Raw genomic sequence first — 22,321 nt, forward strand, 5'->3', positions numbered from 1 at the left:
TCCCCAAGATCAGCCGATAGCCGAGTAAAGACCATTTGATTGTCGTACGTTGTCAATATCCTCAATAATAAGCTATTGTTGAAATATAATGGACTATATAGCACCATCACTGATCTCACAATTGTCCAGCATTCTTCAAAATCCATCTTTCCCAGCACATCTTCAGTCAGCCGTACATGCTGTCTGGCACAGCCAGGATAGCAGGCAGAAGAGTGCAAGTGAGGAAAATGGCTACCCACAGCTCCACCTTCGAATTGAAGCATCAATAGTCACTGACGTGACGACGTCTAAACAGACAAGTGATTTAGTCTTGGTATTTATATCAATTTAATATTAGATTTAGGATTCTCGCCTAACTTTGTCTAGGGATACATTGATCTTCGAAGTGGGCAGGCAGTGCCGTTGCCACCCACACCCGTTTCAACGCCTGACTCTACAGTAGGTTAACTAGAAAGCTGAAAATAGAATGAGATAAGTAACGGATTGTATAGATTAATACAGAATATGCTACCATCAGCACCGACTCGAACGGCGGCCGTGATAATAGCACTGCTCAGAGCCATCCTCACAAGCGGCGCAAGACCGTAAGCGCGCTTCGACCAGCAAAGGCGACAACCATTCAGCCAGATGAGTCAAGAGATCATGAATACGAAAGCTTAGATTTGGAAGCCGCTGCCGATTCTAGTGGAACCAAGCCATCTGTACGACAGGTCCACAGTGACACCCGGTTTCCGCAACGGAAGAACCCACGGCAGGAGTATTCATTACCTGTGCTGGAACCGACTTCAGCCGACAAGCTTATAGCAGGAATATGGCGACAACTACATTCACCTGTGAAACTTAGCCGACTTCCCTCGGTATGGCATCTCACGGAAAGTACTATGTTTCAGACACTAAGAAAAACAGATCATACAATCAAACACGGATATCCGCACTGGTGTTAGTCTCGAGGTAGGTTTTCTGGTGATACTAACTCGGACTTGGCTGACATCAGTAGGTATCCCGTGAGATAAATACATTATGCCTGAAATACTACAATCAAAGCCAGTCCTCTCGTGCTCTGGAAATGATCGTCCAAGCATACTGGATAGAATGTTTCGAAGCACGCGTTGCCGTCGTTCGACTAGAGAAGCCTCATCTTTCGACAACAGATGCGCGAATGATGGTTCTTAAGGAGGCTTGCGTGGTTCTAAACTGGAAGGAAAAGGATCTCCGTAATCGAATGTACTGCTTCCGCCTCCCATTGACAGAGCGCATTATTGACACACATGTAGGGCAATCTGGCGCGGTTACAAAGAAATCAAAGATACAGGCGGTTGGGCCTGCCTGATATTCGCCAGTACTGGCATCTACCGATTCTGCAAATATCGCACAGAATTCGGCGAGGGACTATTTACCCGTCTACGGCATCTCCAATCCAGCTTCGAGGTAGCAGCTGATACTCTTCACCCGGGATGGAGGGACCTCCTACAGGTCATTAGACAGAATACGTCGTGTGTCTATCATGGCCATCCGCATGAGTGGGTTAATATGTCGGAGGGTGCTGCTGTCCCCCTAGCTTCGACATACGAGCATCTTGACCTTCCTCAGGGATTGCAGTACCAGTTCATTGAAGAGTGTGTGCTAGACCGTACTCATTTTGGAACACATGATCCACGTCGGGTACCAGAACTAGACCCCGATCTGTGTCTCGTATGCAAGGAAAGACAGTCGGACGAGATTCAGAAGAACCAGTGCCTGTGTTTCCCGGCGTTATTCGGTGGCGTTCGTCATCCGGTGCCAGTTCAGGTCTTTCGCACGTCGACTGGCAAGAATAATGGCGTTATTGCGCGCTGTGTGAGTTAACCATTTCCTTCACTAGGATTCGTGATTTCCATTCGCTTTTCCCTAGCACCGTGCGTGCCTTTCCCTGACAGTTTACTGACGCAGAAGTAGAACTTCGATCGCGGAACAGTAATAGGCGAATTCACGGGCCTCATCACAAACGGCATAGAAGGAGTAGATGTGATGCTAGGTGGTTCGCGCGGTCGAGCATACCAAATATATCAGGGGCAGATGGGCAATTTCACCCGATTTATCAACCACTCCTGTCGGCCGAACAGCCAGTTCCAACGGTTCTACTGGCGGGGCATGGAGCGCATTATAGTAGTCTCACGGGGCATTTTAGCAGGAAGCGAAATCACTGTCGACTATTCGGATAATTATTGGCGCCAGCTAAGCAAGAAATGTCTTTGTGGAGAGTCGTGTTGTCGGTTTGCTGGGAGGGAGGGATGATTGTTGCTATCTGGCATATAGTCCCAGGTTTGTAAAATCTAGGCTTGGGCGGGTTTTCTGGTGCTCGGATTCCGAAGCGATGGGTAGATACGATTCAAATATTAATTTGTTCGAAATGTTTGCTCCGCAGCTATCATCCCCCTCGACGCTACTAGAGTGTTGTGCAGTCGTCTCCCAAATCAGCCTGTGCAATGTCACACTGCAGGTCAAGGCTCTAATACGCTCTGTGTATACATCGTCAGCATAGCGGTTTTTATGTGTCCAAGAAATGCAGAATACTACTTCATGAGGAAGGGAATCTGGTCCATATTATTGCCGCTTAGGGCTTTCAAAGTGGCTCCCGATCTGGACAACCGTGCCAAAGCAAGTCGAAATGTACGATCTTCTGCTAGGTTCACATTTCAAGTCCGACTCCTACCACGCATACCTTCCATCTCCACCTCCACAGTTACTTCGCTCCCTGGCTCCTCTAACCGACTATCCCCCCGCCCCCTCTCCACCCCCAACACGGCACCCTCATTCTCCCTCCTCAAGTCATGAGCCCTCACAAACAGCGTAATCACCGACGCCAACCCCGCAAACGCAACATACATAACCCAGACCATTCGCAGAGCCTGAAAGTACGTCTCCCTCACAATGATCTGTTCACTCTCCTCGAGCGCACCAATTCGCTCCACATTTGACGCCGCAAGGTCCCCATTAAACTCCTTCGCTAATGCACCATCACCATCAAGTCTATCAGTCAGTGCACCATTAGCAGATGTCATCTCATTCTGAAATACCACGCCCCCAACTACTACTGCTATAGCTGTTGCAAGCGAGCGGACGAATCCCATTGTCGCTGTGACTGCGGCGGTGTCCCGGACGGTGGTAGCTGCCTGGGCGGCGAGGATTGGTGCTTCGATGTTCATGCCTACTCCGATTCCAGCGAGTGTTTGAAAGATGATAAGACGGGTAAGTGAGGTCTCGAAGCGGAGGTCGATTAGGAGACCAGTGCCTATCATGAGGAGTATCTGCGCGATGTACATGACCGGTATGTACCGTCCTGTCTGTTGCATGTATACCCCTGCGGCAGCTGCAGCTAGTGCGCAGGAGACTATCAGTGGGAGGAGGTAGAGGCCTGAGGCTAGTGCGCTTGCGCCTAGCACGGACTGTGCATATAATGGTAAGTAATATGCCAGCCCAATAAAGACGTAGTTGTTACACGCGAAGACGATATAAGGGGCTGCTTTTGTAGGTGAAGAGAAGAGCCAGAATGGGATGACGGGGTTGCGGGCAAGTTTGTATTCGTTTACTCCGAAGAGACCCATGCATAGGATGCCGAATATTATCAGGCAGATTATGGTCGCTGAGGACCAGGGATAGACTACATCGCCTAGGTCGAGGGCGAGGAGGATCATGAGTGCGGAGCCGACGATTAGGAGGATGCCAGTCCAGTCGATGGCTTTTAGGCCTGTTGTTAGGGGGGTTCGGGGATTGGGGACGTGGAGGTAGAGAAGGAGGACGGTGAAGGAAATAGCGCCGATGGGTACTGCGATTAATCAGAGATTAGGCTATGGGTAGACTGGTGGATGTGGTCTTACAGTTGATCCAGAAACACCATCGCCAACTGAGCTTTGTCGCAAAGACGCCTCCCAGCACAGGACCGACAGCACTTCCGACAGCCCATACTAACGAAGTGATGGCAAGGTAGAGCCCTCTGTCTCGTAGTGAAAACAAATCACTTATGATTATATTGACCATAATCCCCATGCCGGAGCCACCTAGACCCTGAAACACCCGACCAGCGAGCAGGACGTCCATAGACGGTGCTAGCGCGCATAACAGACTACCCCCAAGGAAGACAGCCATGGCAATCAAAATGACGGGTTTTCGGCCCCATATGTCGGCGACGGTCCCCCAGATGGGTGTTACAGCGGCGTAGGCGAGGGTGTAGGCGCCGCCTATCCAGGTGTAGCCGGTGGCGGAGTTGAAGGTACCTACTATGGAAGGGATGGCGGTTGTGATGATTGTAAGGTCTAGGGCGGAGAGAAGCACGGAGAGGCAGAGGGAGAGCATTGTGCATGTTATGGTTGTTTTGTTGTTAATGGTGTTGGTTGTTTGATTGGCGGTGGGGACAGAGTTAGTTGTTTGTTCATTGTTAACTGTGGTTGGTGGTGGCTTGCGGGTGCTGGAGTTGGTTGAGATATCGGGGCCAATGGTGTTGTTCTGGGTGGTGGATACAGGGGAGCCGATTTCGATCTCTTGAGTCTGTGTTGCGGATGCCATGGCATACAGTAAAGATGATCGAGGGATCTTGACTGGTTCAGGTTAGAGCTATGGAATTTTGTGGTTAAATAAAAGCAGTTAATCACGTGCTGACGGACGAACGAGCAAGGATCGGAATCCTTCTTTGTTTATTCTGGATTTATGAAGGAGGGACTCCAGCACAGCATAATGTAGAAGTTCAAGTAGCTTTAATTGGGCGAACATGTCGATGTTTTCAGTTGTTATTCCAAGTTGGTTAGTTGATAGGTATTTATATGTTTGGAAGAGTTAACGATTGCTGGTTATATAGAAGGATAACATTCACAAAGAATATATATTCATAAATATGTGTTGCAGCAGCACAACGCCTCATCAGTAGAGATATGTACACTCTAGTATACTCTATCTATCTCACAAAATATCTATCGATCAATCGATGTATCATCACAAACGATGAACGTGAGTACAAGTACAAACGTGATACCCTTACTCATCCAGCGCAAACCGGTCCACAAAGCGGAAAGTGTAGAGTCCCTCCAAGACCTCCTTGGCGATCTTCTCCGTCGTCTCGCTCGAGCCAGTGTACACACCAGAGCGGGAGGAATCGATACCAGCGTTCTTGAGCGCAACACTGCCACTGCCGACAGCAGCCACGGGCTTACCGTACCTGAAAGAATCGACCAGGATCTGGAAAGGTCTGGCAGGGGGGTAGAGAGTAGAGGTGGCGGTAGAGTTCATCTGGTTAGCGAGAGCAGGGGAGGCAAAGAGGCTCTGGACACCATCGGCAATGATGAGGGCGTCAAAGTCGATGGCATCAGACAGGGCATAGGTGGTGTTGACACCATCGGCGTAGGCCTCGGAGACAATGTTCAGGTCGACGCCAGCGGCAGAGAACTGCGCGGCCATGGCCTGGCCCTGCTTGATGGATTCAGGGTGGGAGTTCGAGGCCAGGAAGCCGACCTGCAGACCCTCGATGCTGAGGAGGGGCTTGCCGAAGGTACCGACGTTGGAGGTCTTGTTGGAGGTGTAGTAGGTCGGGTTGGGGGAGGGCTCATCGAGACCAAGACCACGAGCGACACGGACGGCGAGGTTGTTGTTGACCATGTTCAGCTGGTTGACAACGTTCTTGCGAACGTGGGGGCTGTTGACCTTGGAGTTCTGGAAGACAATGGCGTTAACAACCATCTGCTGCTCAGCGGGGATCAGAGAGTTCCAGAACATGGCGGGCTGGGACCAGTGGTCATTGAAGGTCGGGCTGGTCTGGCGGACAAGATGGCCGGAAGCGTAGCGGTAGGGCGCGGTGAAGAAACCGTGGCCCTGGGTCTGGTTGGCTTGCATGGGGTAACCGTTGCTCATGCTGTTGGGGGTGTAGGCCCAGTTGTTGGTGGGGATCTGCTGCTGGCCGAAGCCGTCACGGTTGTTGTTGTGAACGGGCTTGCGAGGACGGTTGACGGGGATTTGCTCGAAGTTGGGACCGCCGTGACGGGTCAACTGGGTGTCCAAGTAGGAGAAGAGACGACCTTGCAGCAGGGGGTCATCGGTGAAGTCAATGCCAGGAACGACGTGACCGGGTTGGAACTGCAGAGGTTAGTTTATGTCTGGCATTTTTTGAACTGGGGATACATACACCAGCCTGCTCAACTTCAGCAAAGTAGTTGGTGGGGTTGGCGTTGAGCTCCATCATTCCGAGAGGAGTGTAAGGGACAACCTCCTCGGGGACCAACTTGGTGGGATCCAGAAGGTCGAAGCCGAAACGAAGCATGTCAGCCTCATCCATGATCTGGGCTTGGAGCTAGGGGACTGTCAGCAAAAGGCTCTATCGATCGACATGAAGGGGTTAGCTGACCTCGTATTTCGGGTAGTGGCCATTGGCGATCGCATTGTACAGATCCTGGCGGTGGTAATCACTGTTCTTACCAGCAGCGGCCTGAGCTTCATCCCACACCAGACTGGCGACACCCTGCTGGGACTTCCAGCGGTAGCGAACCACCTTGGAAGTGCCGTTGGCAGCGACAAAGCGGAAGCTGTGGACTCCGTAGCCGTTCATGTGGCGGAAAGAACGAGGAATACCGTTACCAGACATCAGCCACAAGGCACTGTGGAGGGCAGTGCTCTGCTGGCTGAAGAAGTCCCAAGCGGAAGTGTGTGCAGTAGCGGCCTGGGGGATCTCGTTGTTGGGCATGGGCTTGATGGCGTGGACAAGATCGGGGAACTGGATGGCGTCCTGGATGAAGAAGGGGGCGAAGTTGATACCGACGATGTCTAGTAGAGACATATCTGTTAGCATGTATTGGATTATTGTTGGGTTTCCATATCAAGCATACCATAGTTACCCTCGTCAGTGTAGAACTGACAAGCGTGACCGTGAACATCACGCGCAGTGTCAACACTACCACGGAAACCGACCACAGTAGAGAAGCGACAGAACATAGGGGTCTCCTTGTCGTTGGCACTCAAGAAATCGGCAGCCGTGACGTTCGACCAGTCGGCGTAGGATTTGAAAGTACCATATGCACCGGCACCACGGGCGTGGACGACGCGCTCAGGGACCTAATTGAAAACCACTTGGTCAATTTATTGTTACTACACACCGCAGCAGTTCCTGTACTTACACGCTCATGGTCGAACCGCTGAAGCTTCTGACGGAAGATAAAGTCCTCCAACAGGGTAGGACCACGGGGTCCGGCCTTGAGACTGGTCTGGTCGGAGATCGGAGTGCCAAAGTCGGTAGTCATGTAGCTACCAGTGTCATTGACATACAGGGTGTTGTCAATGGGCTGCTCCGTGACCTCAATGGTATCGCCAGCATTGTCCTGCTCCTGGGTGAAACTCATTTCACCCGACAGGTAGGGGCATTGAGCCCCAGCGATACCAGCAACAGCTGGCAAAAGCCAGAAATGACGCATGGCGGAGTAAACGAAGACTAGGAGAATTCAGAGTGCTGCGATCTTCCGACGAAAGTCACCAGGGGGGGAGTCCCCCTGGGGTCCTTATATCGGCATCCATGGCGAGGCCCGTTAACAGACCACGCGTCTTAGTTAAGCTACGAATCCAGAATTTGAGTCGAATTACAGCCAAACGGTGTCGGGACTTGGTAATCCGGACCCTCCTGTTGGGAGACGAAGGGGGCTCCACTAGGGTCATGCAATGTTGATCACTCGATGTGATGAGACGAGAGGAACGCGATGTGCTCAAGATCACCACAACAAGTGACAAACAGGCACTCGGTGACAGGAACAGGTACCTTGTGCATGAGGCTAATCGGAAAGTACACCCACGTTGAGTTAGCACATGGGATTTCTATAGGTTACCAAGGACTTCGCGTCATACTAGTTTGGGAGGATTAGCGCTGTGCCTGCTGCAAAGCCGAATAGTAGAGTGCTGAGCGGGTGGCTTGCAGGCATGCCAAGGCCGTGGGTTAGACGTGGGTTACTTCAGCAAGCGGTTCTGGACACGCGCTGCTTGGTAAGAAGCCAAGCCGATGGACATCATCATCTCCACTGACTTGGTTTCAAGAGGTTAGGGCTGGTGGCCCGATTGGTGCGGCTGCTTGGTAATCCCCAGAATCTGGATCGTTCCGTTGGTTCCACTGCCAGACCAGCTACCCAGACACTCTTATCTACATGTTGCGAACGAGGTTTCTGAAGGTTTCTGAGGTTTCTGAGCTCTGGACCTCTTTCAGTTATTAATCGGCCATCATCCCATGCCTTGAACCTGGTGCGTCATCGAGGGTGGGAGGATCGCCGATGCCAGATGACAAGATACAAAGCCGATCAGGTCATCATCCGCTCACGTGATCGGGTCTGGAGCGGTGGGGGGTGCCTTCATTAGTAGCATACATTATTCATCGTTTTCCCCCAGGGTTAGTGATGAGTTATGCAGTAACTAACTCGCCACGGGTGTTCCTTCACTAAACCTCCTTTGTAAGAAGGCCAGCCTGGAGGCATCTACCGTGACTGCGCGAGGGTCGCACGGTCCTTCACCAATGCACCAATCTGGCTCGCTTAATTGCAGAGCAGAGGAAGTTCCTCGATGCTGGCTGGCTCTCTCCCCGCACTTGCCACTCTTAGTCACTTGCAGCACTGCACCTCTGGCACCACCCAGACTTCCTCAATTCTCCAATCGTTCTAGCTACAATCCCTTGACTCAGCAGCCGATGACCAAGCACCTCCCCGGATTTGCAGATCCTTGCGGGGTGAGTAATCCGGCGACTTTGAGCTGCCGCAGTCCGGGTGCTACGAGGGCGTGTGACCGGGCCATTTCGGGCCAGCCAGAGAGGGGGTGATGAGGGGAAAGTGCAGAGGGAGGGGAAAAGCCTATATAAGGTGCATCCCAGGGACCGGCAGGGAGTAGTCACTGGAAAGTCTATCGTGGCACCATCATCATCATCATTATCATCATCCTTGTCTGAGTATCATCCATCCATCAGACATCTGCCATAGATATCACATCTCCGCATATCCCACATCCAACATCCAACCATGGCCGAGGCTAAGTGTCCTTTTAGCCAAAGCAGGTCTAACGCCAACGTTGCTGGTGGAGGCACCCGTAACACCGACTGGTGGCCTGATCAGTTGAACTTGGGCATCCTTCGCCAGCATGCTCCGGCATCCAACCCTTTCGAGCGGGACTTCGACTACACCGCCGCTTTCAACAGCCTCGATTACTATGCCCTAAAAAAAGACCTCCATGCCTTGATGACCGACTCACAGGACTGGTGGCCTGCTGATTTCGGTCACTATGGCGGCTTGTTCATCCGCATGGCCTGGCACAGTGCCGGTACCTACCGGGTCTTCGATGGCCGCGGTGGTGGAGGTCAGGGTCAACAACGGTTCGCTCCTCTTAACAGCTGGCCTGATAATGCTAGCTTGGACAAGGCTCGTCGCTTGCTTTGGCCCATCAAGCAGAAGTACGGAGCAAAGATTTCCTGGGCGGACCTGATGCTGCTGGCCGGTAATGTGGCCCTGGAGTCGATGGGCTTCAAGACATATGGATTCTCCGGTGGCCGTGCAGATACATGGGAGGCGGACGAGTCGGTCTACTGGGGTGGAGAGTCGACCTGGATGGGTAACGATGTACGTTACTCCGACGGTTTCCCAGGCGTCACCAAGCATGGTGCACTCTCTGGGGATGAACCACCCCATCGCAACATTCACACCCGCGATCTGGAGAAGCCTCTGGCTGCTTCGCACATGGGCTTGATTTACGTTAACCCCGAGGGTCCCGATGGCAACCCAGACCCGGTTGCCGCCGCGCGCGACATCCGCACCACCTTCGGTCGCATGGGTATGAACGACGAGGAGACGGTCGCTCTGATCGCTGGTGGCCACAGTTTCGGCAAGACACACGGTGCTGCCTCATCCGAGAATGTCGATGTCGAACCCGCTGCTGCTGGTCTCGAAAACCAAGGGTTGGGATGGTCCAACCGCTACCAGTCCGGCAAAGGGCCACACACCATCACTAGCGGTATCGAAGTGACCTGGACCAAGACTCCGACCAAGTGGAGCCATGCATTCCTCGAATACTTGTTCCGCTTCGACTGGGAGCTCACCAAGAGTCCTGGGGGCGCCAACCAGTGGCAGGCCAAGAACACCGAGGCCATCATTCCCGATGCCTATGACCCTTCCAAGAAGCACCTCCCCAAGATGTTGACCACCGATTTGTCGCTCCGTTACGACCCCGCCTACGAGAAGATCGCCCGGCGCTTCCTGGACCACCCTGACGAGTTCGCCGATGCTTTCTCTCGCGCTTGGTTCAAGCTCCTCCACCGCGACATGGGTCCCCGAACCCGGTACATCGGGCCTGAGGCACCCACCGAGGACCTGATCTGGCAGGACCCTATCCCCGCTGTTAACCACACTCTGGTTGATGCCAACGACATCGCTGCTCTGAAGCGCACTATCCTTGACACTGGTTTGAACAAGTCTAATTTTGTATCCACCGCCTGGGCCTCCGCGTCCACCTTCCGCGGTACCGACAAGCGCGGTGGTGCGAACGGGGCCCGCATCCGCCTGGCACCCCAGCGCCAGTGGGAGGTCAACAACCAACCATGGCTGGAGGAGACCCTGTCTGCGCTCGAGAAGATCCAGAAGGATTTCAATGATCGGGTTTCTTCCACCGGAAAGAAGATCTCCCTCGCTGATCTCATCGTCCTGGCCGGTTGCGCAGCCGTCGAAAAGGCCGCTCAAGAGGCCGGCCAGACCATCACCGTTCCATTCACTCCTGGCCGCATGGACGCCAGCCAAGAACAGACGGAAGTGGAATCTTTCTCCCACCTTGAGCCTGTGGCCGATGGATTCCGCAACTACGGAAAGTCCTCGTCACGCGTCCGCGCCGAACACTATCTCGTCGACAAGGCACACCTGTTGACGCTGACTGCGCCCGAAATGACCGTCCTGGTGGGTGGCTTGCGCGTTCTGAACACCAACTACGATGGTTCGAAGCATGGTGTCTTGACCTCCTCTCCTGGCCGCTTGACCAATGACTTCTTCACCAACGTCCTTGACATGAACACGGCCTGGAAGGCTAAGGATGGTGGTCGCGATCTCTATGAGGGTACGGATCGTAAGACGGGTCAGCCGAAGTGGACGGCGACACGGGCAGATCTGGTCTTCGGATCGCATGCTGAGCTGCGCGCTTTGGCAGAGGTTTATGGAAGCTCGGATGGACAGGAAAAGTTTGTCAAGGACTTTGTTTCCGCTTGGGATAAGGTCATGAATCTGGACCGGTTTGACCTGAAGGGCTCGGGCATTGCGCGCTCCAAGCTGTGAATAGTGCTTGCATTCGGTTCAAATTGATTTAGCTAGGATGAGTAATGAAATAGTGTAATGAATGGAATTTAATATATTGTTCTCACAGTTGTCCAAGTATCATTTCAAGTGAGTACCCTGTAGAGCTACTACTCCCATCCGGAGGTTGCACAGGTGCGCCTTCCCGAGGAGACTTTGTTGTCCCCGGCGGGTTTCCAATCTTGCACGTCACAAGCCATCTTCGGGTTATATAGTCGAGCCTCTCGGGAGACTTACTGGGTCTGTGTTCTTGAAAGACAATACTCGAACTTCCCTGAATAGATGATCGTGAATCCCAAAGCCATGGCTCTTCAACTCCTTTCTCTACTCTGTCTTATCCTCACCACAGCAGCCTTCCCCGTCTCCGAAGTGGACGTCGCAATCATCGGCGCAGGCTTATCCGGCCTTTCCGCCGCCAAGGACCTCGCCGCCGCCGGCAGGTCTTTTGCTATACTTGAAGCCCGCGATCGCGTCGGAGGCCGTGTCCTGAACGTCGAACTTCCAGGCGGTATTGTTGAGGAAGTTGGGGCCGAGTTTGTGGGTCCAACGCAGGACCGGGTTCTAGCACTTGCTGCTGAGCTCGGTTTGACTACCTATCCGACCTATAACACTGGAAACTGCACTTTACTAAGAAACGGTACGGTTACCAATTATCCATGCGAATTGGGTAGTGGTAGCCTTCCTCCCTTGACCACTGAGGCTTTAATCGAGGTTTTCACACTCCAGCAGCAACTGAATGCCCTCGCCGCCGAAATCGATGTGGAGACACCCTGGGACCATCCCAACGCCTCTATATGGGACACTATGACTCTGGAGACCTTTCTCGCCTCGCAGCTTACATTGTCTGATGCGAGGTTTCTCCTCAATACATTCGTTACTGGGATCTTGGCTACTGAGGCTAATGAGCCGTCGCTGCTTTATATGCTCGCTTATATCGCGGCGAGTGGGAATGAGACTGAGGTCGGAACTTTGGATCGGCTTATTGATGTGGCGGGAGGAGCGCAAGAGAGTCGTATAGTTGGCGGAACGCAGCTGATAGCGTTGAGATTAGCAGACAGACTTGGAGCAGAGAATATTAACCTCCGCAGTCCTGTTCAGAGAGTCCTGCACTGTAACGGACGGTACATGATCAACACAAACGGTACCCAAATCAGCGCAAAGCGAGTCATCGTCGCAATGTCCCCACCCATGGCTGCACGCATCTCGTACGACCCGCCCCTCCCCCCAGCACGAGACCAACTCACTCAGCGCATGGGCATGGGCTCAATCGGCAAAGCAATCGCTATTTATCCCACCCCTTGGTGGCGTGAACAGGGGTGGAATGCGCAAGCGCTGGCTGATACAGGCATTATCCGCATCACGTTTGACAACACCCCGGCTGATGTATCCTTTGGGGCTATCATGGGGTTCATTGTCGGGGACGAAATGAGACGCGTGGACAAGATGAACAAGACGGAGATTGAAGCAGCAGTCATTGACAGCTTCGTGGGTATGTTTGGTCCACAAGCTGCGCATCCCGACCGTGTGATCGTTCAGCGTTGGGACTGGGAGGAGTATTCGCGCGGCGGTCCGGTCGCATATGCGCCTCCTAGTGTGCTCACTGATTATGGAGCGCATCTTAGGGAGTCGGTGGATGGAATTTACTTTGCTGGGACGGAGGCGTCCTTCTACTGGACTGGGTATATGGATGGGGCTGTTCGGTCCGGGGAACGTGTGGCGGCGGAGGTGTTGAGATCGTTGCAGTGACTGGTTATACTTAGTTTAGTTGTTAAGAGGGCATTAGGTTATATCATAAGATAGTCTCTCATATGGGGTCACTTGGCGGCAAATGCAGTTGCGCAGCACTCCTGATCTGGGGACGGCGTGGGTAGACGGCCGAGGGATATTATGCGCTTTATATCGTCAAATTATATACGCTAATCAGTCTGAATACTATATCACCGGCATCGTGATACTATTAGTGCTGAGATGATGAAAGACAAACATCGTGTGCAACTTCCGAAACCCACATACTACTACTCAATTTCCGCAAAGATATGTATTTCCAGATTCATTCAATGTTTCATCCCAAACAAAGCGACTGCTCCTACACCCGGTCACTACTAGTATGCTAATTCCGTTTTGTCAATTTAATGAGAACCAGAACTAATCAACCTGTGTATCTTATAGCAGGACTGTAGCTTCCAACTACATGCGAGCTATCCGCAAACGGCAGTTCCGACCACCGAGTCACATGACTCTACTTATGAGAAACCACCCCCGTACAAGTGCAGGAACCCGAAAGTCACCCCTATGAACTGAACGGAGTCCGCAAGGTGCTGCTTCAATCTCATTGCTCCGGCGATCTGTTCAATGGGGCGCCAGCTGGCCATTGTGGTAGCCCGAGCGGCTCCGTGTCAAATCATAGCAAAAGAATGCCCGTCAGACCCACCGCGAACAAAAGTGCAGCCCCACCACATATCAGCTCGACAGCTGAGCTGAAAGTTGAGCAGTCATGTGTCTTGAGATTCACCCAATATTTCTCTCTTTTGGAGCGCTTGACAAAACACGCCTATCAACTACAATAGAACGGTAATGCGTCTCCTGAATGCCAAAACCCTCAAATTAGAGGAATTCGTGGGCCATGACATCCCTGCCTACGCTATACTGTCTCATACCTGGGGAGAGGATGAAGTCTCTTTTCAAGACATGCAGGCTCCAACTGTCACTGAGAAAAGGGGTTATGCCAAAATTGAGTATTCATGCGAACGGGCTCTGCAAGATGGCCTGAGTTATGTTTGGGTGGACACCTGCTGCATAGATAAAACTAGCAGTGCCGAGCTCTCTGAAGCTATCAACTCGATGATGGCATGGTATGCGCAATCTAGGATTTGCTATGCCCACTTAGCAGATGTTCCCCCAATCACCGATCAAGATTTTGATAAAGCCGCCTTTTCTCAGAGTCGATGGTTCACTCGCGGATGGACTCTTCAGGAGCTAATCGCACCATGTGAGCTGGTATTTTTGGCTCAGGATTGGTCATTCTTAGTCGCACGGGAGACTGTCGCTGAGTTTATAAGTGACATCACGGGCATCAGTCACTTATTCTTAGAAGCGAGACCAGATAATGAAGATCTCAAATCCAACCTGATGTCAACAAGCATCGCTGAACGAATGAGCTGGGCATCGGAACGTGAAACGACTCGAACAGAGGATATGGCATATTCCTTGCTGGGTATACTCCAAGTTAACATGCCACTTCTATATGGAGAGGGATCTGCAGCATTCCGGAGACTACAAGAAGAAATCATCAAACATTCGGACGATCAGTCATTGTTTGCGTGGGGCTTTGGGACACCCGACCATGACTTGAGCCATAAACGACCATGGTCTGCAGCTCAGTCGTCGCTTGCGAAAATAGTGTCCTTCTTCAAAGAGTATTCTGCTCCTCCAGAAGCAACTGGAGCGATGGATATGGATATTTCAGACATGTCCGGGATCCTCGCGGAATCTCCAGCGGCATTTAGAGGTTGTGGAGACATAGTTCCATGCGACGTCAAGAGACCAACTCCTTCTTTCTCGATGACGAATAGGGGCCTGAGTATAGAATTGCCAGTTCTTCAGCTCGCAGATGGCTACTTCTCTCTCCTTCAGTGTCAAATGAAGAAAGACCCAACCAAGCTCATAGCTCTGCCAATACGGCGCCTACGAGACAATACGTTCTGCCGATCCAAGAGAGGGAATTACGTAGCCAGTCATTCAGCCTGGTTAACGTGGTCATGGACTCAGCTTTATTTTATTCCCAGTAACGATTCAGCTATTGCACGTTTTCTGGACAGTCCACTCTACTCCATTGCTATCAAGAGCCTTCCGCCCAATCTTCGGATAGCAGAAATACTCCCAGCTAGGCCATTCAGGCAGGCCGACTCAATGGTCATATACACCAAGAGCCCTGGAGTAAGTGACTTCGATGCTAATATCTTTGTACGGTTTGAGGACTTGGGTAATAATAACCTATCGTTCATATTGCTTGTCATGGTGATCAATCCCTCCTGGGCCCGCCAACCCCTCCCATCTGCCTTAATACCTTACCTGTATCTTCTGCCCCCTCCAGACGACAGCTCTCCACTAGTGAGAGACATACGATCTTGGATCCGGCAGAAAGATAGAGAATATCTAGGGCCAGTTCCATACTCGGTCAAAATTACGACGCAAACCTTGTCTCAGAGTGGCCTCTGGATGATTGATATCATACCGGAATCGCGGGACAAGAAAGCGATGTACCTAGAGATGCGCAAAATGAGATCCTGGGTAGGCATATTGCGCTGGGTCTTGAGAAGGGACCCACTTGTGGAGAATGTCTATGGAAAGTGGCTCGATTACTTGTGTGAAAGAGGCTTTCGCCTTTCCCAAGTGCTTATGCTCTCACCTTTGTGTTTCACTTTTCCATTTGATCTCGTACTCGAGGTTTGTATTGGGTCTGTAGTACCACACATCATGGCCAACAAAGCAAATTTTGCAGCGATTGTCTCGGCAAGCTATTTACTATTCAAAGATGCTCCTACCATGCACAAAATTCGCAGCTGGTTGTTCAAGAAAATCAATTCGGAAGGTACCAGAAACTTGCTTCTACTATACATTATGTGCAAATGTATCCCCTCACACATGCTCCTTTCTCTCGCTGGGGAAGAGGGGGCCTATCATGAAGATTGAAAACTAAGCTACGTTAGGGATACCATAGATCAAATAATATTCTATTTAACTTTCGTAAGAGGGCTGCGAAGTTTGTATTCATTGATATCTATCCACCATTACTAATTTGAGTGACACCTCTGCCATGGACAATATAATGAACCTAAGATGGTGGGGCCCAAGCAAGAAGGAATAGGCGATGAGCGAACTCGTTGAGATTTAACCACATCTAATGCGTGCCAGCACTATAGTACAAAGATTACACCTCACCCTCCGACACCTGTCTATACACCTTCAACTCAACCACACTACCCGGCTGCCTATCCAAAAGATCCCTCTCTGTATCATTAGACCCTCTCACGACCCCCTCATCGTTAACCCCCCTCACATCCCCATCACCAGTATCGCCTCTCCTCGCCCCCCTCCCAACAGCACTAACATGAACACCAACACCCCCCTCCTTCATCCACTTCCAACTCCAACTCCGACTCCTCCCCACACTCCAACTCCACGACCCCACCCCACTCCCGCCACTACTCCCCCCCTTCCTCCCTCCACCACACCCCACACTCCTCACAAAAACATTAACCCCCGGCAAACACGAACACCCCACCGCAACATCCACTTCCAACATCGCCAGCACCCAACAATACCAAACCTCCCAACTAGTATCGTAACTGACATAAAACATGCGATACAAAAACCACACCCTAACCCCAGCCACAACAGCAGCCAAATACCCCAACCCAAACACCACCCCATTCAACAACACCTTCTGCCTCAACCTCATCTGCAAGCCCCAGCAAAGCACCGCCGGCAGTGTCGTGGCCAGAATATCCTGCAGAAGACTTATAAACGTCGCGGTGATCAAATGCACAGGTTCATTGTAACATTTGTACTTGTGCGTGGCGGTATACTCGGGGTCGACTTCCATCCAGTAAGCTGAGAACGGACGACAGGCGACCCAGATTACTATGAAGAAGGCGAGCGTGTAGGCTGCTACGCTGGCGATGCTGAGGTAGATGATGTTGAGGAAGCGAGGGGAGATGGTGGTGCGGTGGCCCATGCGGCGGTAGAAAAGTAGCACGGAGATCTTGGTGAAGCACGAGGCGAGGATGTAGAAGAGTTCTTGCGCGATGGCGAGTTTGCGCGACTGGAGGAGTTGGGGGAGCGTGTTGTCCCATACGTGGTGGTTTTCGCCGTAGTTGTAGGCTCCTTTAAGAGTATTTTGTTAGTTGGGGGTTGGGTTGGTGGGACAGGTGGTGTAGGTACCGAGGGGGAAGCTGATGTTGAGCCCGATGGCTGGGATCTGGGGATTGTTGGTTAGAAGGTGTTGGGTTGTGTTAGGAGAGGGTTGGCTTACGAGTGCTAATGCGATGAAGAAGTCATCAAGTTTTCCCTGTCGCTGAATGACGCAGCGTGCCCAGAGGCGAAGTATGACTGCCGTGACGGCGATGGATCCGAAGATAGCAGGAAGCACAATGGACGCTGAACCATGGGATTCCGGATTGATGGTGTTGCGCGCGGGCCATGACTCCATGACCGACAGCGGTGGATGCAGGCCCCCTGGCATGATGAAGGGATGGTTACGGAGTAGAACTGACAGGATGGCAGCCTGCAGTAGGACTCTGCGACAACCAGGAACCTCATCCTTTACATACCCCCCGTCGCATCCATGATTTAAGCTTCTATGAAATCAAAATTAGCTCAACGCGCAAAAATATGCGATCCGCAAAGCAAGACTCCCTATAATGGATTCCAGCAGCAAATGACACGATCGAACTTGCCAATTCAATATAACCATGACACCAACGACTCGAGAGAACCAATAAGGCCCGGAAGCCCAAAAATGGGACAGCCCGTTGTGGGGCGGCAACCCTAAATTGACCGTCGATCTGGGGCGTTTCAGCATGAAACGCCCGCACGAACTCGAGCTGGTGGTCCTGGCACCTGTCAACTGGATTAGCCTGCAGGTGGGTATCATAATGGCATGAAGGTAGTAGATGTATCAACATTGCAAGTCCGGCTTGTGGTCTCCAGTCCCGGATTGATTGCACGGGCCGATTCTGATTTTTGATGGATCAACAGGCAACTTCGGGATTCCCTCGTTATCTTGCTTCTTATAGGTAGCCGTCCGTTGATATTATTCGTCAGATATGGTTCCTGGCCGTTGATCAAATCCCGACGTCCACGGTAGATAACTTTAATGGCTTTACCGGCCCTGCTTTGAACGTTGATCGCACTTTAGTTTCGGCCGAAAGGACATGGCCATATCCCCACTAGCATGATCCCAGTTTGACGTCTTGAATAGCAGGCATTTCGGGACTTTACTATTGTTAACTAGCTATACTATGGCTCAACCCATCGATAAGGTCCATGTCATGAGAGGGAAGGAAGTTCATAATTTTGGGAGGGCTTATATTAGTTCCCCACCACCCCCTCATTAGGGTGTCAAAGGGCCAATCTTTGAACAATAGCCTCGATCGACTCCAGTCCGACCGGGCGGCAAAAGCGTCAAGTGAAACTCCTATCTGAAAGTGTGCAGTTTTTCGGCTTGTTGTGGCAGGTCTTGCAGGTTATGATCTCGGTATGACTAGTCAGTAGGCCAGACGAGTCAAAGCTGCCAAGCCCCCTTTCACCGAGACATCGTCAAGAGGTACTCCTTTGGGCAGGGCAAACCTTGCCGCAGCCATTGTGAAATTTCCGGCTGGAAAAACGGTGCTTTCGGGATAAAGAGCACGATGGCTGCGCTAGCCCTGCAGGTGTCAGGAGAAATTCCCGACCGTGCCTGTCCGGAACTGCGTACCATCACAATGGCGTGCATTCATCCCCATCTGCAGCTCGTTGTTCCGCCAATCACAACAGCGTATCTATCCGTTGCCGCCCTATGAATTTCAAGCAGTATTCAGCTTCGATGAAGAGAATGGCATCCTGATCCTCTTAAGAATGCTCGAAAGGAAGTGGATATGCCTTCAAGTCTAAGCTCCTCTGTCAATATGCGATGACTGGCTAATTCGGAGGCTGCTCCGTGATAAATCAGTCACGCAGCAACATCTGACCCCATCTCATTAGAATTAATCTATTCGGCTATTCGGTCCTTTTCCCGGGTATATTTCTTCGACCCTGGTTCTGCAGAATCATGTTGTTCATTGCGGAGCAGGTCAAGATTCGTCCGACCACACAATGCCTTGGTCCGTTCCAGGTGAGGTATAGCATCTTCGTTCAAGTCAACTAATGCAGGGCCAACTGCACGTCACACATGAACGCACCTCGTCACCCGTAGGATTGTGCCTGAAGGGCAGCTTCAATGCTTGAGCCTGCTGGATATTTAAGCTCCATGTTCTCCCACATAGATTGACAAGTTGTCAGGGCACCAACTCGGTCAACATTCACTCGTCACCATGCGGCGTACATTCGCAGCCCTCGTAGCGGGCTACCTGCTGGACTCGGTCCACGCTGCCGCATCGCAGGCATATACCTGGAAGAATGTAGTCACAGGGGGTATGACATATCTTGCAATGTGAGGGATTGACAAGCTAATTGATCAGGCGGCGGAGGCTTCACGCCGGGTATCGTCTTCAACCCTTCAGCTAAAGGTGTCGCGTATGCTCGCACCGACATCGGCGGTGCATATCGGTTGAACTCGGACGATACATGGACCCCGTTGATGGACTGGGCCAATAACTCCAACTGGTACGTAAGCTCCTCTTACGAGATGCCTAGGCTCATTGTCCAGGCACGACTGGGGCATTGATGCGATCGCGACCGACCCCGTCGATACCGATCGGGTGTATGTTGCAGTTGGCATGTACACCAACGACTGGGATCCCAATGACGGCTCCATCCTGCGGTCGACTGACCAGGGCGATACCTGGGAAGAGACAAAGCTTCCCTTCAAGGTTGGAGGGAATATGCCCGGTCGGGGAGTTGGCGAAGTAAGTCCCATGTCTTTCTCTTGTCAGCATACATTGACCACTGCAGCGTCTGGCTGTGGATCCAAATGACAACAGCATCTTGTACTTTGGTGCCCGGAGTGGCAATGGCTTGTGGAAAAGCACGGACTACGGCGAGACATGGTCCAATGTGACTGCCTTCAAGTGGACCGGCACTTATTTCCAAGATTCCAGCTCGACCTACACGTCTGATCCGGTGGGAATTGCCTGGGTCACCTTCGACTCGACCTCAGGGTCCAGTGGCTCTCCGACTCCGCGCATCTTTGTCGGTATGTGAAAAATTTTAGATATTTCAGGACAGCCCACTGACCATTACAGGTGTGGTGGACACTGGAGAATCCGTCTTTGTTTCCGAAGATGCTGGCGAAACTTGTAAGCTTCTCCACGATCGCAATTAAACCCATCTAACCAACTTAGGGACTTGGGTATCTGGAGAGCCCATGTACGGCTTCCTCCCCCATAAAGGCATCCTGTCGCCTTCTGAGCACACACTCTACATTTCCTACTCCAACGGCGCCGGTCCATACGATGGCACCAATGGCACCGTCCACAAGTACAACATCACCAGCGGCGTCTGGACCGACATCAGTCCCACCTCCATGACAGACACCTACTATGGCTATGGCGGACTGGCAGTCGATCTCCAAGTGCCCGGAACTGTCATGGTAGCAGCACTCAACTGCTGGTGGCCTGATGAGCTGATCTGGCGCAGCACGGATTCTGGGGCCACCTGGTCACCCATCTGGGCTTGGAACGGCTATCCCAGCATCAACTACTACTACTCTTATGACATCTCCAACGCCCCATGGCTACAAGACGACACATCTACAGACGAATTTCCCGTCCGCGTCGGCTGGATGGTCGAAGCCCTCGCCATTGATCCCTTCGACTCTGACCACTGGCTTTACGGCACTGGCGAGACCATCTACGGCGGCCATGACCTCCAAAATTGGGACAGCGAACACAACGTAACTATCGAATCTCTTGCCGTAGGCATCGAAGAAATGGCTGTTCTGGGTCTCATCACTCCCCCAGGCGGGCCTGCCCTTCTCTCTGCGGTCGGCGACGATGGCGGCTTCTACCACACTTCCCTGACCACCGCCCCATCACAATACTACCACACCCCGACTTACAGTTCAACAAACGGCATCGACTACGCCGGCAACAAGCCCGCTAACATCGTCCGCTCTGGATCCAGCGATTCCGACCCTACTCTCGCTTTATCCTCCAGTTTCGGCGAATCCTGGTACGCCGACTACGCTGCTTCTTCCTCTACTGCGACCGGCCAAGTCGCCCTCTCAGCCGATGCAGACACCATCCTCCTCATGAACAGCGACGGTGCCTATCGCTCCGCAAACTCGGCTACTCTTAGCGCAGTCTCCTCTCTGCCCTCTGGAGCTGTCATCGCCTCCGACAAAGCTAACAACACCTACTTCTACGGAGCCTCCGGCTCTTCCTTCTATCTTTCATCCGACACCGCCGCGACCTTCACTGTCACCACCACCCTCGGCAGTAGCACAACCGCCAACGCCATCCGCGCGCACCCCTCTCTCGCAGGCGATGTCTGGGTCAGTACAGACACAGGTCTCTTCCACTCAACCAACTACGGCAAATCCTTCACCCATATTGGGAGCGGATGCACAGAGGGGTGGAGTTTCGGATTCGGAAAGCCCTCTTCGGACGGCGACTACCCGGTCCTATTTGGATTCTTTACCGTCGATGGTGTTACCGGTCTCTTCAAAACCGAAGATCAGGGTGTTAATTGGCAGATAATTTCCGACGCCGAGCACGGGTTCGGGTCTGCTTCGGCAAATGTAGTCAATGGGGATCTTCAGAACTATGGCAGGGTGTTTGTTGGGACAAATGGGCGAGGAATCTTCTATGGTGATCCGAGTGGGACTCTGCCGAGTGCGACTGCTACTGCGTCTAGTGCTTCGTCGACAGCGGTGAAGAGTTCGACTTCGGCTTCAACATCCAAGGTAGGTTCGAGCACAACTGTTTCTTCGAGTACAGCTACAACTATCACTACGAGCAGTATTAAGTCGACCACTTTGACGACGACTACAAAGTCGAGTAGTTCGACTACTTCGACGTCATCCACTGCTACTGGGACGGCCTCGGCATATGGGCAGTGCGGTGGGAGCGGGTTTACGGGACCGACGCAGTGCCCGAGTGGGTGGACGTGCACGTATGAGAATGAGTATTATTCGCAGTGTAAGTTTATTCCTGGTATATTGACGGACAGGGGCTGATATATGCAGGTCTGGAGGGATGAGTGAGAGTAGGGCGGTTTGAGTTGTGTTGATGTTGGGGGTATATTTGAATTCGACTGTTTGAATTGTAGTACTTGATAACAAATATTTATCGATACTAGCCCAGTATGCAGTT

At 52.1% G+C, this 22,321-nt stretch overlaps 8 protein-coding genes across 8 annotated transcripts; 5 read left to right on the forward strand and 3 right to left on the reverse strand.

Annotated features, from left to right (window-relative positions):
* Positions 1-88: 88 nt before the first annotated feature.
* Positions 89-2,146, forward strand: An01g01800 (hypothetical protein; the record flags this gene model as incomplete). The annotated part of the gene is made up of 7 exons (XM_059746102.1): positions 89-313; positions 367-438; positions 492-857; positions 907-951; positions 998-1,224; positions 1,275-1,836; positions 2,015-2,146. The coding sequence occupies 7 exons, from the start codon at positions 89-91 to the stop codon at positions 2,144-2,146; spliced, it is 1,629 nt and encodes a 542-aa protein (XP_059603086.1).
* Positions 2,147-2,552: 406 nt separating this feature from the next.
* An01g01810 (uncharacterized protein) lies at positions 2,553-4,746 on the reverse strand (the record flags this gene model as incomplete). The annotated part of the gene is made up of 4 exons (XM_001388583.3): positions 2,553-2,662; positions 2,702-3,805; positions 3,858-4,574; positions 4,641-4,746. 4 exons carry the CDS (start codon positions 4,744-4,746, stop codon positions 2,553-2,555), a joined length of 2,037 nt encoding a protein of 678 aa, XP_001388620.3.
* Positions 4,747-5,007: 261 nt separating this feature from the next.
* catR (catalase R catR-Aspergillus niger) lies at positions 5,008-7,427 on the reverse strand (the record flags this gene model as incomplete). Its single annotated transcript, XM_001388584.3, has 5 exons — positions 5,008-6,099; positions 6,149-6,313; positions 6,368-6,783; positions 6,846-7,071; positions 7,134-7,427. 5 exons carry the CDS (start codon positions 7,425-7,427, stop codon positions 5,008-5,010), a joined length of 2,193 nt encoding a protein of 730 aa, XP_001388621.1.
* Positions 7,428-9,002: 1,575 nt separating this feature from the next.
* An01g01830 (uncharacterized protein) lies at positions 9,003-11,291 on the forward strand (the record flags this gene model as incomplete). The annotated part of the gene is made up of 1 exon (XM_001388585.3): positions 9,003-11,291. The coding sequence occupies one exon, from the start codon at positions 9,003-9,005 to the stop codon at positions 11,289-11,291; it is 2,289 nt and encodes a 762-aa protein (XP_001388622.1).
* A 321-nt stretch (positions 11,292-11,612) lies between these two features.
* An01g01840 (uncharacterized protein) lies at positions 11,613-13,055 on the forward strand (the record flags this gene model as incomplete). Its single annotated transcript, XM_001388586.1, has 1 exon — positions 11,613-13,055. One exon carries the CDS (start codon positions 11,613-11,615, stop codon positions 13,053-13,055), a length of 1,443 nt encoding a protein of 480 aa, XP_001388623.1.
* Positions 13,056-13,883: 828 nt separating this feature from the next.
* Positions 13,884-15,994, forward strand: An01g01850 (uncharacterized protein; the record flags this gene model as incomplete). The annotated part of the gene is made up of 2 exons (XM_059746135.1): positions 13,884-15,755; positions 15,872-15,994. The coding sequence occupies 2 exons, from the start codon at positions 13,884-13,886 to the stop codon at positions 15,992-15,994; spliced, it is 1,995 nt and encodes a 664-aa protein (XP_059603087.1).
* Positions 15,995-16,979: 985 nt separating this feature from the next.
* An01g01860 (uncharacterized protein) lies at positions 16,980-17,553 on the reverse strand (the record flags this gene model as incomplete). The annotated part of the gene is made up of 2 exons (XM_059746145.1): positions 16,980-17,195; positions 17,344-17,553. The coding sequence occupies 2 exons, from the start codon at positions 17,551-17,553 to the stop codon at positions 16,980-16,982; spliced, it is 426 nt and encodes a 141-aa protein (XP_059603088.1).
* A 1,828-nt stretch (positions 17,554-19,381) lies between these two features.
* On the forward strand, positions 19,382-22,228 carry An01g01870 (uncharacterized protein; the record flags this gene model as incomplete). The annotated part of the gene is made up of 7 exons (XM_059746151.1): positions 19,382-19,481; positions 19,529-19,673; positions 19,717-19,915; positions 19,962-20,202; positions 20,252-20,305; positions 20,351-22,147; positions 22,179-22,228. 7 exons carry the CDS (start codon positions 19,382-19,384, stop codon positions 22,226-22,228), a joined length of 2,586 nt encoding a protein of 861 aa, XP_059603089.1.
* Between the last annotated feature and the right edge of the window lie 93 nt (positions 22,229-22,321).

Source organism: Aspergillus niger, assembly GCF_000002855.4.
Source record: "Aspergillus niger supercontig An01".
In the NCBI taxonomy this organism is placed as follows: domain Eukaryota; kingdom Fungi; phylum Ascomycota; class Eurotiomycetes; order Eurotiales; family Aspergillaceae; genus Aspergillus; species Aspergillus niger.